Source organism: Ruditapes philippinarum, unplaced genomic scaffold, assembly GCF_026571515.1.
Source record: "Ruditapes philippinarum isolate M1 unplaced genomic scaffold, ASM2657151v2 ctg4037_1_1_1_1, whole genome shotgun sequence".
NCBI classification, from domain to species: domain Eukaryota; kingdom Metazoa; phylum Mollusca; class Bivalvia; order Venerida; family Veneridae; genus Ruditapes; species Ruditapes philippinarum.
The window spans coordinates 2,859-19,423 of NW_026853811.1; the positions used below are offsets into that span (position 1 = coordinate 2,859).

At 32.1% G+C, this 16,565-nt stretch overlaps 1 protein-coding gene across 1 annotated transcript in view; it reads left to right on the forward strand.

The window, feature by feature from the left end:
* The first annotated feature begins 979 nt into the window (after positions 1 to 979).
* Positions 980 to 16,565, forward strand: part of LOC132737997 (procollagen-lysine,2-oxoglutarate 5-dioxygenase 2-like) — a 34,745-nt gene continuing 19,159 nt past the window's right edge. The window contains 4 exon segments of the mRNA XM_060725412.1: positions 980 to 1,269; positions 5,919 to 6,007; positions 6,979 to 7,112; positions 10,724 to 10,838. Of these exon segments, the coding sequence (XP_060581395.1) occupies positions 1,191 to 1,269; positions 5,919 to 6,007; positions 6,979 to 7,112; positions 10,724 to 10,838 (417 nt within the window). The 5' untranslated portion in view covers positions 980 to 1,190.

Genomic DNA, 16,565 nt, shown 5'->3' on the forward strand with positions numbered 1-16,565 from the left:
TTGCATATAAGCTTGAAATGACTACGCTACTCCTGAAAATAGAATATCTGTTGTTCACGAATGAAATATATTTCAATCGTATATGTAAAACAAATAAATTTTCTTTTTAATTCATTCTTTTTAAGTGATTTCAAGTATTTTTACTGATTTTGCTGCGTAACGTCGCGCATTCTACTTTGAGACGTCATCACATCATGGCGTCGCATCATCAATTTTGAAATGAGCCGTGTCACGACAAAACCAACATAATGGGTTTGCGACCAGCATGGATCCAGACCAGTATGTGCATCCGCGCAGTCTGATCAGTATCCATGCTGTTCGCTATCAATTTCTCGACTTGTAAAAGGGTTGGTAAGCGAACAACAAGGATCCTGATCAGACTGCGCGGATGCACTGGCTGGTCTTGATCAATGCTGGTCGCAAACCCATTATGTTGGTTTTGTCATTACACGGCTCAAATATTGTTCATTTTTTTTACATTTTTAACATGATGTATGATCACATCTTTTCTGAAAGAAGCAAAATTTAGTATGACGTCATTAAATTAATTATTGCCTGTAATTCCATTTAGTTATGATATTCTTTTCATCCGCATTCAGATTTAGTCCAGCTACAGTGAAAATTATATTTTACGAATTTCACTTGATGTTTATCAGAATATAATCACAGTAAAACACTGGAAAGCATGAAATAAATTCATTTCTTTGTTTTCTATTCATTTATTCGTTAATTTTCATTTGAATTAATATTTTTATTCATATTGACTAATATTAAATGTATCAAAAGAGAACAAATAGACAAATTAAGGTCAACTTCCCTCTGACAAGTAATAATAATTTTACCGAAGGTGAAGCAAAATTTGGGTCGAATTGACTTGGGAACAGTTTGATATAATCTAATTTCGGAATATCACGCCGTTAACCCATGTTGGTTCCCAGCAATTGCGCAAGCGCGAGAATTTATAAGGTAAATCGAAAACCAATCTGCCAAAAACCGATTTAGATGGGGGGTCAAATGTCAAACACTATCAAATTTCACAGTGTTTCTTATAAAAAGGAGTTAGTGATGTGGCAGTAAGAGAGAGAAGAAAAAACGCATTCTTTATCAATTTTAACGCTATTGATTTATTTTACATTGCGATTTTGAAGGAATTATTCAGTAGAATCTACACACTGTTAAATTCACAAAAGATGGCTAGAATTCTTTTGCATCTGTTGATGCTGATTTCTACAACGATTCCAAGTTTTTGTTTTGAAAAGGATAACAAAGGTAAATATATTCCATATTTACTTGATGAGTTACAATATGTAAAGTATTAATATGAAAAAGGCAAAGCCTCAAAGCGAGCTCGATGTACTTTTTACGTGAAATAGTATGAATAATCCCAATAATCGCTTATTTTTATTTCAAATGCAGTAACGAGTGCGTGTGACGTCACACGTACTGTGTTAAGGATTTAGCTCAATACAGGATTGGAGCAGTACCTCTAGACGCTTGCAGAAATCATGATCACAAAATAGACAAATATCGTTTTTTTTCGCCGAATTTTACATTTTTCCTTGATTATCGTACTTGATTTCGTTGTGAAAAGATGAATTAGACCTGTTAAAGTTCATTCCGTTGGGTAAAAAGACAAGATTTTAGCATTTTATCATTCAAGCGCCTTGTCCGGTATATACCGGGATACGGTATTTAGTGTGGTGCTCCAATCCTTTTTGTTGGCTTGCCATTTCATTTGGAAAACCTGTTCCGGTTAGGTGGTTTTCTGCTTACATTTATAAGTGCATGATTGAACGGGAAACCAGCTGAAATCGTGCCAATCGCAACTTTTCGGCCTTTTCCGTCACTCTTCGGATTAATGATAATAGCCAATGTACTTCCGATTGCAATCGTGACAATTCGGGCGATTCCGTCATACTGCGGAATCAGACGAAGTAATATTACGGAAATCTAAGCTATTTTAGTTACTTCGGTAATCCCAGTTTGTCTATATAAATAGGATTCGTATTTTTACTTGATTTATTGATTTAAACCGTAATAAATTATAAACGAAATTGTTCCGTTTCAATTCTTTTTCAAGACGCAAAAGTTAGTTTCTTTTATAATTGTTTTGTGTCTGTATTAGTTTTACACAATAGAGGATGTTGACTGTAGTAGTATTCCGTCTTCAAAGGGTGGTCCAATAATCACACAGTGCATGATCGAGTTATATTTAGATCTACTGAACTTGGTGAGGTAATCTAAAAATAGCCCATGCATATCATTAACCTTACCACGTGATGATTTATAAGATAGCGCATCATATCTGGGAACATGCGTATTAATTAAATGAAATGTGCACACTTGTTTCCTTTCAGTATGATAGATCTTCACGTTAGTATTTTACGATTGATTATTTTCTTTATTAGTTTTATACAATAGAGAATAGATTTCAAATCGTTTTGACAAAAATATTCGTTTTTACAAAAATAAAAACAAATAAATATGTTGGGATGAAGGCACAACTGTGCAAGCCTTTCCTTTTAAAAGGAAACTTTATTTTAGTCACAGCCCTGTGTTAAATCAAACTCCTCACACTGATTACCTCCCTTGGCAGAATTGTACTGATAAGGGGAGATCACTGCGTAGGAGATTGGTGTTAAATATGGCTCCGCCCCTGTCGTGAAAAGAATAACGAGCTTTGAAATTGTTGATAAAACTTTGTTTATTTTATTTCACTCTATAATTTTTCAAGCGAAATAAAGATTATTAAAGTGAAATAAATGTTAAACTTAAAACGTTTGCGACATTAAAATAGCGTACTTGATTTGTTTGTTTTGCACGTGCTGTTTGGCGCTACATTGTGACGTCACGTAAACAATACTTTAAACGTCTGTACAGCGTTAACGACTGAATAAAAGATATTGGTGTTCGGATTCATTTTCTTAGTTAGACCATTTTCTTTCATTCTAGATAGTTTTCACAACAAAATTCGACAAAAAAATTGTTTTTATTTATCAGATTTTAAACAAAATGGCGCCTTCGATTTTCTATTTTAATCACAGCTTCCGTTATTCTGGTTCCCTGTCCAATAAACGTGCGCGGGTGACCAGTCTACACATCCGTTTTCAGTCAGAATTCCTCAGTTTTTATCGTTACCTTTAAATTCGAAAGGTTGCGATGTGTCCAATTCGGTACTTTGGACGAAAGTTTTCAAAACCATCACTTAGCAGGTATTCGCGTTACCGTAAAGCTCGCTTTGCGAGCAGGCCCTTCGGGCCAGCTCGTCGAGCTCGCTATTATTTTATAAATTTATGACATTTGATTTGCATTATTGAGTTTGGGAAAATACTGTAGATTCTCTTCTATAGTCACTGCCATAGACAGACTACATGTAAATAGAACAGTGTACAAAGTTGATGCTACGTGACAACTAACATGTATATGTAAAATGAATGTAAATTCATACTAATATACAAACTATATATTAGTATATTGTGTAATGGGAATGGACTTATAATTCATTTCTGACTTAGGATAAATGTTTTTCTATCACAAAGATAATAATGAGACCAAAAATCAAATAAAGACGTTAAAGAAACAACAAAGAACTTAAAAGAATATAAAAACAAAACAAACACAATGGCGCCGTCAATGTGTCATTTTGAAAATACAGAGGGAGGAAATAAGAATGGGAGTTAAATAGAGTGGGTGGACCAACGCTCGGGGTAAAAATACTATATTTGATATGGCAAATTCAAATCAACGTCAACAAACCTCAATGATATATGTCCATTTCAAGACCGATGATATTGTTTTAAATAGCCATTGTGTAAAATTCGCAAATCACATAATTATGTGCATGGCTGGAACTTATATTATATATATAATAGATTCACGAATTCGAAAACCTTGCTAAACGCCGTTTTCCGGTACTTTCTGTACATAGCTCTGGGGAATTCACCAAATGGAGTGTAATAGCGAACTCAATGTTTTCGGCCTTTTTTAAAATTAAACTGAAATAAAACAGTTATTTCTTTATAAGAAAATAATTAAATATCATTGTATGAATATTTCCATACATAAAATAAAGTAAATATGCAAGTTTACGCAGAAAATAATCTTATTTAGTATGGAAGATTCCACTACGTCTGTTGAATTTTATTGATTTTCATTATAAACAATTTATTTTTTTGAATAATTTGCAATAGATATTAAACGAATATTGATAATTTTCAAAAACTTCAATTTTTTTCACCTTAACGGTTAAATAATGATAGAAAAATAGACATAGCTCGTAACTGTGTTATGTACTTCATTTGGTGTAATTCCCCAGAGCTAAAACAGTAACGTACCGGAAAACGGTGTTTAGCTAGGTTTTCGAAAAGGTCTATAGTCCGGATAAACAAGAGTGGTTTGCGTGAAATTGTACCATAGCTCGTGTACTACATGATGCAGGATTGTTTTTCGAAATAAAATCTCTTTTTTATCTTATGAAGAAAACACATTGAATAAATTGTAACAACCAAATTAGGTTCATACATTTACAAGTACCCAACCTTAAATTTAAATTTTACAGCGCCAGAACTCTAGTGTTAAAAGATTTTAATAATTTATATGTTGCGGATTACATACGGTTGTTTGTCTGCTATTAGCATATTCACGCGACTTTACCAGCAGTGAACCACACCAGGATAAAATGGTGAAAGACGTAAATAAAAGCACCAGTGACCTAAATCGGAGATAACTCGAGACATTTTCAGATATTCTAAAAAAAATATTTTTTACGCCGAGCATTGGTATGCGCCGAGCATTGGTCCAACCACTCTAATTGATGTGAAGTATAGGCTAATAATAGCATGCTTCGGGCCTTCTTTGTTTATATTTACAGAAATCTCCTATAGTGATGAAATTATTTTTGAGCATAATATATGACATCAACAGAAAGAAATTAAATATTTGTTTACTAGCACCTTTGTGAGAATTATTTCTCCCTGTTCATGTTTTCATATATAAACACATAATTTTTGAAGTCTTAAAAAATAAGCTACATATATATGCAAAGAACTAAAAAAAATTTAGTAAAATAACTTCTGTATGTTCTTAAATTCATTGCGTCAACAACTGTCAGCATACAATTTATCAGTTATCAGAGAAATCTTCAAATTAAAATCTGTTCAGTGTTAAATAATTGTCAAAATATATAGTGTTTGAAATTAGCAGTAGTCCGCGAAAAAAAATCATGCGACAAATGAAGTATCTTATATTATGTTTTAATAAACAAAAGTTAGAAAGAAGAATATTAATTTTTTTATAGGTATATGAGTTTTATGTGATAAGCCCGATCGGCATTTTAACCAGTTAAATTATCCTCCAGGTACAGTACTATACTGGCATGCAAGTATTTCCCATTAGGCATAAAAAATAGTAGTTACTTAAAAACTATGATTAAATATGCTCATCAACAAAATTATTGATTGTTACACATCAATATTTGGCTCGTCACACAAATTATGGAAGTCGAAATATGTTCTTAATATAGAAAAACTTTAAGTAATGAGGCCTGATACGGGGTATTGAAATTACCCATTACTCTCTATGAAGGGAAGTGTAGTTTCCATAAATAAAATACAACACATATAATAATTATACAATGTTTTAATATCTGTCGTATTTTTCATTTAAAATCTATGAAGAAACCCGGGTGAGGGGACTGATGCCAGACCTTTCACTCCCAAGACTTTTTACTATTGTGACATTTTACTCCCAAGATGGTTCACCCCCATTTTTTCAATTGTATAGATGTTTCACTTCCAATTATTTTCATTTGTTTTTTCAAAGTTTTGTCTTCCTTCCGGTATGTGATTAGTCAAGCGTGCCGTCTCCGAAAACTTTTGTTGATTGTAATTAAAGTGTATGAGGTTGCTTTTTTTTTCAAGAACTGCTACTTGTGACCATAGCAACAGAAGAAAATGATGGGTTAAGAAGATATATAAGAAGTACAAAGAAGTATGACTTGGAAACAAAGGTAAATTCATTATAACATTCTATATTTATTATATAAGGTAAAATGTAAATCAAGTAAAGTAAGAATAGTTTGATTGTTTCAGAATGCTATTTATAATATATCCACCTAGAAATTTTGGTTTCAGAATGTTATTTATATAATATATCCACTCCAGTAACACACATATGTCATTCATGAAAACTTAACAAACATGTAGATTTTGTATATGACTCAGTTACATTTGAAGTGGGTTTTTTCCCCTTACATTCAATTTGACAAAACAACATTGTACCAAAGACTTTCTATTTTATTAATAACTAACTATTGCTGGTATGCTGTGAATTTTAAGTATTATGTACTGTTACGTTAGCTATAGTATATACAGTGAAGATTTTGTACATGTCCAGTATAAAATAAACTTGTGGGGGTCAAACCCAATCTAGGACAAGCTGTTGCTTTTCTTGAGCAAGAGGCTTAACACTTATTGCTAGTACTGGGTGATTCCAGGAAATGGATTTGAGAGTGTTTCAATAAGCTTATAGCTTCCAGCACAATCAAACTAAATTTAATTTGTATAATTTAACTAAAATAACGATACAGTGATGAACTTATACTTATTAATTCAATATGCAATAAATTTAATTTGCAAAAGAATAACCAATATTTTATATTTTCCTATTCTGGCACTGATCATAAAAGCTATGAAAGAGCTTAGAGAAGCCCCCTTTTACATATCTTTTTCCATAAAATCACACATAAATTTTAAGTTGTACCTTTACGATTATATAAAATTGAGAATATTTTTCCAAATAATAAAGTGTACCAGTCTATAGTTTATATTATAAGTTGTATATGTCTGGTATTGTCATTCTTAAGTTTATGTAAAGAGGTCAGAAATTAATAATAGATTTATCATAGGAATTTGATATTTCAGGAATTTGCTCTGTTGTATATGAGATAAGAAATAATTGTGAGCTATTATTTCTCTGCAGGTCTTTGGTTTAGGTTTGGATTGGCGTGGCGGGGACATGACCAATACTGGCGGGGGTCATAAGATCAATATATTGAAAGAAGAACTTTACCAGTATAAAGACAGAAGTGACTTGATTCTTATGTTTACAGACAGGTAAATATGTATATATCTTTAATATAATTCAGTCATATGTTTACAGACAGGTATATATGTATATATCTTTAATATAATTCAGTCATATGTTTACAGACAGGTAAATACAGTGGAACCTGTCTAATCCGAATTCGTCCGGACCAGAAGAAAAGTTCGGATTAGAAAGGTTTCCGGATTAGAAAGGGTTCCGGATTAGAAAGTTTAATTTACATGTTTTTTCATGTTATTTGCAAAATAGTTTAAGGAAAGAAAACGGGAATGCATTTGAAATTGCAATTTAAATTATTTTTTTTTGCAATCTCTTATTGTACATGTAAATTAAAAAATAAAGAAACAAAAATAAATAAATAAGCAAAATATTATTTCCTCAAGGGTAAGTTAACCTACGATGTTAAACAGGAGGCTGAGACATGATAAAATATTCGTACCATCATTTGTCAATTGTTGTTTACTCTTATCCGATTCAGCGATTATCCGAATTCACTGACAGTTTCCATTAATTTTCATTACTTAATCACGTGTCATTAAATCCATTACAAAGGATTAAAAGATATTTCTATTGCATTATATCAAAATATTTATTGAAGGTGACAAAAAACAATCAATTAAGTAATTATTGAAGATATCAGGGCAAGCTAAGTGTAATTTTCACACCTTCGCAGATAATACGTTTCACCCATTAATCAAGCAAAATAACAGTTTGGTGTATGTTTACACCTGCAAGATGTGCGATTATTTGTTATTTTGAATGAAGGTGTGACATTTGGCAAATCTGTTCGGATCCGAGAGGTAAATTTTAGAGTAAAACAAGAACAAAAATTGAAAAAATCGTCCGGAATTCGGAGTAGACAGGTTCCGGATCCGAGAGGTTTTTTCCCATTGAAAATAGAACGAAAAAAATCGGGACCGGACACTTCGTTCGGATAAGAAAGGATTCCGGATTAGAAGGGTTCGGATTAGCAAGGCTCCACTGTATGTATATATCTTTAATATAATTCAGTCATATGTTTACAGACAGGTATATATGTATATATCTTTAATATAATTCAGTCATATGTTTACAGACAGGTATATATGTATATATCTTTAATATAATTCAGTCATATGTTTACAGACAGGTAAATATGTATATATCTTTAATATAATTCAGTCTTATGTTTACAGACAGGTATATATGTATATATCTTTAATATAATTCAGTCATATGTTTACAGACAGGTATATATGTATATATCTTTAATATAATTCAGTCATATGTTTACAGACAGGTAAATACGAGTATGTATATATATCTTTAATATAATTCAGTCATATGTTTACAGACAGGTATATATGTATATATCTTTAATATAATTCAGTCATATGTTTACAGACAGGTAAATATGTATATATCTTTAATATAATTCAGTCATATGTTGACAGACAGGTAAATATGTATATATCTTTAATATAATTCAGTCATATGTTTACAGACAGGTATATATGTATATATCTTTAATATAATTCAGTCATATGTTTACAGACAGGTAAATATGTATATATCTTTAATATAATTCAGTCATATGTTTACAGACAGGTAAATATGTATATATCTTTAATATAATTCAGTCATATGTTTACAGACAGGTAAATATGTATATATCTTTAATATAATTCAGTCATATGTTTACAGACAGGTATATATGTATATATCTTTAATATAATTCAGTCATATGTTTACAGACAGGTAAATATGTATATATCTTTAATATAATTCATATGTTGAACAGACAGGTAAATATGTATATATCTTTAATATAATTCAGTCATATGTTTACAGACAGGTATATATGTATATATCTTTAATTTAATTCAGTCATATGTTGACAGACAGGTATATATGTATATATCTTTAATATAATTCAGTCATATGTTGAAAAGTTAAATTGATAAAATTGTACAGACAGGGAAATATGTATATATCTTTAATATAATTCATATGTTGAAAAGTTAAACTGATAAAATTGTACAGACAGTTTGTATGTTTAAAATATGTTGTATTTACATGAATAATTTTCTTGTTCTACTTGTAATATTCTAAAACAATCTGATCATGAAGTTGTTGACATTATTTACTGATTTATAAGTTAAAGTTCAAGTTTCCTTGACAGTTCCAGTAATTCTGGATAAAGTGGATATCTTTATGTGTCAGAAAGGTTGTGGATTCACAATTACTGAAGTTATCTGTTTGTTGATACTTTAATAATAATCATCTGGTAATAGCCGGTAATTGATTGGCATCATTGTTTCTTTGTTATTAAGGAATGATTGTCAGGTTGAAAATTGTTAAAAGTTTTTTAAAATATGGTTACCCGAAACACACCCCAGACACATAGGAACTTTGTTACCTGAAACATATAAAAACTTGGTAACCTAAAACAAAAAGAAGCTTGGTTACCTGGAACACATAGGAACTTGGTTACCTGGAACACATAGGAACTTGGTTACCTGGAACACATACTGACATAGGAACTTGGTTACCTGGAACACTTGGAACTTGGGTACCTGGAATACATACGAACTTGGTTACCTTAAACACATATGAACTTGGTTACCTAAAACAAATAGAAGCTTGGTTACCTGGAACACATAGGAACTTGGTTACCTGAAACACATAGGAACTTGCGTACCTGGAACACATAATAACTTGGTTACCTTGATGACATAGGAACTTGGTTACCTAAAACAAATAGAAGCTTGGTTACCTGGAATACATAGGAACTTGGTTACCTGAAACACATAGGAACTTGGGTACCTGGAACACATTAGAACTTGGTTACCTTGAACACAGACACTTGGTTACCTAAAACAAATAGAAGCTTGGTTACCTGAAACACATAGGAACTTGGTTACCTAAAACAAATAGAAGCTTGGTTACCTGGAACACATAGGAACTTGGTTACCTAAAACAAATAGAAGCTTGGTTACCTGGAACACATAGGAACTTGGTTACTTGGAACACATAGGAACTTGGGTACCCAGAGTGAATAGGAACTTGGTTATCAAAAACAAATAAGAACTTGGTTGCTTGGAACACGGGTACCCAGAGCGAATAGGAACTTTGATGCCAGTTAGCACTATTAAATGTTGGGAATTGAGTACCGATCAAGCCAGTGCTAGGGAGCGTGAGGGATGTTGCACTTATTCATTATCTCTCATGTACAGACTCAATCAAACCGAGTCTGCAATTTTCCTGTAATTTTGTTGTGATTAATGCTTCCCAGGAATTACTTTGTTTACCTGAAACACATAGAAACCTGGAATGATAACATTTTCACTGACTTGATTTTCACGAACATTTCAATGTTACAAATTTTACCTCTTTTACAGTACAACTCCCAATATTCAATTGTGAGGAAATTGATATAATTGCTAAAAAATAACAGAAGAAATAGATGGTTATGGTAATTGGCTTGTAACTAAGTACAAATATTTTTTGGAAAAACTATAATAGGATACCAAAAAAATATATTAAATGCTTTTGAATATTATAAACAAAAAACATTTCTGATGCATAATTGGCCTTTAAGGTAATTACATATATAATATATTTGATCATTTTGTTTGTTTAGTTATGATGTTGTTGTCACAGCTGGAGCATCAGAGATTCTAGAAAAGTTCAACAAGTTTGATGCACGTGTAGTTTTCTCTGCTGAAGGATTTTGTTGGCCGGACAGGTCATTAGCGGTAATAATTACTGTTTTATATCTTTAACCTGGTGACGCAATCTAACCATTGTGACCAGTGTAGACCATTGATGCTAGCTCATTGTTGATTCCATTTTTATATGCCCGGAAGAATTTTGGGCATATTATGTTATACCCCCTGGCATCTGTCTGTCTGTTGGCATACAAATATGTCAAATCGGAGTCAAATCAGCTTCAATACATTTTCAAGAAGTCAAATCGGTCCTAAATCAGTCAATTTTGCCCAAAAATTAGTCAAATCGGCACTAGAATTACTTTTGTGAAACATCCTATTTCATGTTTATAATTTATGTCAGAGAACAAAATTTCAAAAAAGAAAAAAAAGATTTGATCTGAATTTAGTTCTTCTTCTTTTGTAACTTAATACTTGACAAACTAAGGGAGATTATGAATGAGATTTTTTTTGCAATAAAAAGACAACTTTTGCTATTACAAAATGATATAATACTATGAACCATAAAGGGTTTTGGAAGAATATATCTGTATTTTCATGTTTTCTTATTGACCAGATATTTAATTTATTTCAGAATATTTTTATTGTTGTCAAATAATTCATCTTATGACATATTTCTACTGTTGTATTAAGTGCCACCCAGCAAATGTTGTTTAAGTGTAAATAAAGAACATATGACAGTGTCACAATCAGATATAAGTTTATTTATAGAGGAGAATAAATTATTGTATATGATAATTATATGATTAAGATCTTGTCACATTAAGACACCAACATATGTTAATATTTACACTGACCATCTCTTCCTGGTCACATGCTTATACAGTTACACCACATGTGTTAATATTTACACTGACCATCTCTTCCTGACTGCATGCTGATACAGTTACACCAACATGTGTTAATATTTACACTGACCATCTCTTCCTGGTCACATGCTGATACAGTTACACCAACATGTGTTAATATTTACACTGACCATCTCTTCCTGGTCACATGCTGATACAGTTACATCAACATGTGTTAATATTTACACTGACCATCTCTTCCTGGTCACATGCTGATACAGTTACACCAACATGTGTTAATATTTACACTGACCATCTCTTCCTGGCCACATGCTGATACAGTTACACCAACATGTGTTAATATTTACACTGACCATCTCTTCCTGGTCACATGCTGATACAGTTACACCAACATGTGTTAATATTTACACTGACCATCTCTTCCTGGCCACATGCTGATACAGTTACACCAACATGTGTTAATATTTACACTGACCATCTCTTCCTGGTCACATGCTGATACAGTTACACCAACATGTGTTAATATTTACACTGACCATCTCTTCCTGGTCACATGTTGATACAGTTACACCAACATGTGTTAATATTTACACTGACCATCTCTTCCTGGTCACATGTTGATACAGTTACACCAACATGTGTTAATATTTACACTGACCATCTCTTCCTGGTCACATGCTGATACAGTTACACCAACATGTGTTAATATTTACACTGACCATCTCTTCCTGGCTGCATGCTGATACAGTTACACCAACATGTGTTAATATTTACACTGACCATCTCTTCCTGGCCACATGTTGATACAGTTACACCAACATGTGTTAATATTTACACTGACCATCTCTTCCTGGTCACATGCTGATACAGTTACACCAACATGTGTTAATATTTACACTGACCATCTCTTCCTGGTCACATGTTGATACAGTTACACCAACATGTGTTAATATTTACACTGACCATCTCTTCCTGGTCACATGTTGATACAGTTACACCAACATGTGTTAATATTTACACTGACCATCTCTTCCTGGTCACATGCTGATACAGTTACACCAACATGTGTTAATATTTACACTGACCATCTCTTCCTGGTCACATGCTGATACAGTTACACCAACATGTGTTAATATTTACACTGACCATCTCTTCCTGGTCACATGTTGATACAGTTACACCAACATGTGTTAATATTTACACTGACCATCTCTTCCTGGTCACATGTTGATACAGTTACACCAACATGTGTTAATATTTACACTGACCATCTCTTCCTGGCTGCATGTTGATACAGTTACACCAGCATGTGTTAATATTTACACTGACCATCTCTTCCTGGTCACATGCTGATACAGTTACACATGTTTTAGATTAACCTGGTGAATATTGATAATGTATTTACCCAGCTGTTAGTTCAAGACATGTATTTAAGTGGATTGGTCTATAAAAGGCAGTTTTTCCCTACATATTTGAAATATAAAACTATAGAAACATATCATTTGGATATTCTTACAAAATATTTCTTGATCTATTGATAGAAGTGCAGAAAAGAAATAAGAATAGCAATAATTCACCACTTGATTGGTTAAGATATATTTTTTGAACTATTTATAGAAAGGCAGAAAAGAACTAAGAGTAACAATAATTTGGTTGGTTAAGATAATTTATTAATGTATACTTTGTTTATCAGGATGAAAAATTCTTCTTGAACAAAGAAATGTTTTGTTGGTATGAATATTTATATGATGAATATTAATATTATGTTATAGAACAATTAATCATCTGCTATATATATGAATATGTAATATCCAGTCATATATCTCACACCAGTACCTATAACATCCTAATATATTTATTTTGTGGTTTGTTGTCATGTATGGTATCAGATACCAACAACACAACAATGTAATTCATGGTATTACATATTATCAATTATGGACCAATTCCCTTTAAAGGGATTTCAGTATAGCTTTAACAATGCTTCAAATTATTCTCATATAAAACATACATGTATATGACAACCAATTCCCTTTAAAGGGATTTCAGTATAGCTTTAACAATGCTTCAAATTATTCTCCTATAAAACATACATGTATATGACAGCCAATTCCCTTTAAAGGGATTTCAGTTTAGCTTTAACAATGCTTCAAATTATTCTCCTATAAAACATGCATGTATATAACAGCCAATTCCCTTTAAAGGGATTTCAGTATAGCTTTAACAATGCTTCAAATTATTCTCCTATAAAACATACATGTATATGACAGCCAATTCCCTTTAAAGGGATTTCAGTATAGCTCTAACAATGCTTCAAATTATTCTCCTATAAAACATACATGTATATGACAGCCAATTCCCTTTAAAGGGATTTCAGTATAGCTTTAACAATGCTTCAAATTATTCTCCTATAAAACATACATGTATATGACAACCAATAGCCTTCGATCTGAAGGTAACACTGTTCTAAAAATAGATTTTACCTTATCACCACTACATCACCTGTACTGACTTTAGACAAGGGATTAGGGAGAACACAATATACATGATGTTAATCAGCGTATATTTACTTTGTTTACATGCAATATTTTAAGAAATTGTAGAATGCAAACAAGTTGGAAATGGAATTTAGTGTGAAAAGAAAAGGGACAACTACACACTGTACTTTTTTTTAATGTTTAATTTAAACACACGTCACAGGCTGCTCTGGTCTTTACACCTTGTCAATAAAATGCACCAGTAATTGGCGATGATTTTAACAACAAATATTTTGTGTGAGACATAAAATAAAAAGCAAATGTATTTTATTGTCTATACGTAAACAGTGTACTGAGTATGTTAAATCATGGATCTCAATTGTCAATTCAGTTTAAATATACATGCAAGCATGCATGTACGTTTACATTATTTCTGATTAAATAAATACTAGAATCGGCATTTCTTATTAGGTAAAATAGGAAAAATGCAGAGTTTTGCTTATTCTAAAATTATTAAAGAATTAAGATATTAATCATTAATCTAATACTCGTAGCACTTTGGTGGATAGATTCATTACTTCTCCAATCGGCGTTTTTTTACATATAAACAAAATTTTGTACGGTATATCTGGGACAGAAAGATACTCTTTCAATTTTAGTCCCAATTTCTTAAAATCATACCATATCATATCACCATTTCTAATTTTGATAAACAGTGAAACAAAAACAAATTGCCAAGCGCCGGCATTTTTCTTAAATTGACATGCAGGAAAGTATTGCCCCGAAAGTTATTTCTTCTTTATTTTCCTGATGGTTTTAAACCATCTCAATCATGCTTTACACAAGTTTAACTCCAGGAACATCATTTCCATTGAGAGAAATGTGAATAAAAGTATTCGTAACCATTACATGTTGTATTCGTAACCATTACATGTTGTATAATCTACATGTAGATTAACCAGTTTCCTTGTCCGAAAGTTATCGATATGTGGCTATTTTTAGAACAGGTCTCTTATCAGTGACGTATACGATGCTTATCTCAGATAGTTCCCTATTCCCTTTAAAGGGGTTTCAGTGTATCTCTGACAATGCTTCAAAATATTCTCTTATAAAACATACATGTATATGACAGCCAATTCCCTTTAAAGGGATTTCAATATAGCTTTAACAATGCTTCAAATAATTCTCCTATAAAACATACATGTATATGACAGCCAATTCCCTTTAAAGGGATTTCAATATAGCTCTAACAATTCTTCAAATTATTCTCCTATAAAACATTCATGTATATGACAACCAATTCCCTTTAAAGGGATTTTAATATAGCTTTAACAATGCTTCAAATAATTCTCCTATAAAACATACATGTATATGACAGCCAATTCCTTTTAAAGGGATTTCAATATAGCTTTAACAATGCTTCAAATAATTCTCCTATAAAACATACATGTATATGACAGCCAATTCCCTTTAAAGGGGTTTCAGTATAGCTCTAACAATTCTTCAAATTATTCTCCTATTAAACATACAAGTATATGACAGTACAGTACAATAAATTTTGATCAGGTGCGACGAGTTTTTATTCCGGATCGGTCCGGCTTTTATCCCAGCCGCATGTATTCAAAATGGCATCGCTAAAGGTGCCATACCTTGGAAAAATAAAAAAATCTACATCAGAGGAACAGGCAGAACAGCAGTAAAAGGATAAAAAGAATAGACCTGAGACAAAATTTAATGAAAAATAGAAGCAAGACAGTGAATCATTGGTGTATGATAGGGAGGAGATGAAAATGTGCTGTAAGGAATGTGCCGATTTTTACAGCGAAAAAATTGAAAACAAAAAGTGTCTTAGAAATACAAACACAACTTATTCTTTGATCAATTTTATTTGGTCCGACAGATTTCGTTTCGGTCTGACAGATTTTCATGGTTTTTCAGACCGAATGTCTGACAGTTTTCTTCAACTTTCGGGAAGTCTGCATATGATGTCATATACGATGTTAATTAACCCAATGATCGATATAAGAAAAAATTCCAGTTTCCTTCTATGCACCATGCTACAATATAGGGAACAAACTAGTTAATCACCCCTCAATACAACATCTGAATTGGCTATCTTCATGTTTTTGCATCATAGTATTATAATGCACAATTTATGGTGTAAATGCATTTATTAAAGCCTTTGATATTATATTACTGTACATTTGAACTTTATTCATGCATTATTATACCCCCAAAAACGAAGTTTGGGGGGGTATATAGGAGTCACCCGGTGGTCGGTCGGTTGGTCGGTCGGTCCAGCGGTCCGTTGTATTTTCCTTGTCCTGAGCATAACTTGAAGACTAATGGTTGGAATTCAATATAACTTCATACAATGGTCAAGCACATTGAGAGGAAGTGCAGTGCACAAGAACCATAACTCCATCTTGACTAATTACAGAGTTATTGCCCTTTGTTACTTTTCCTTG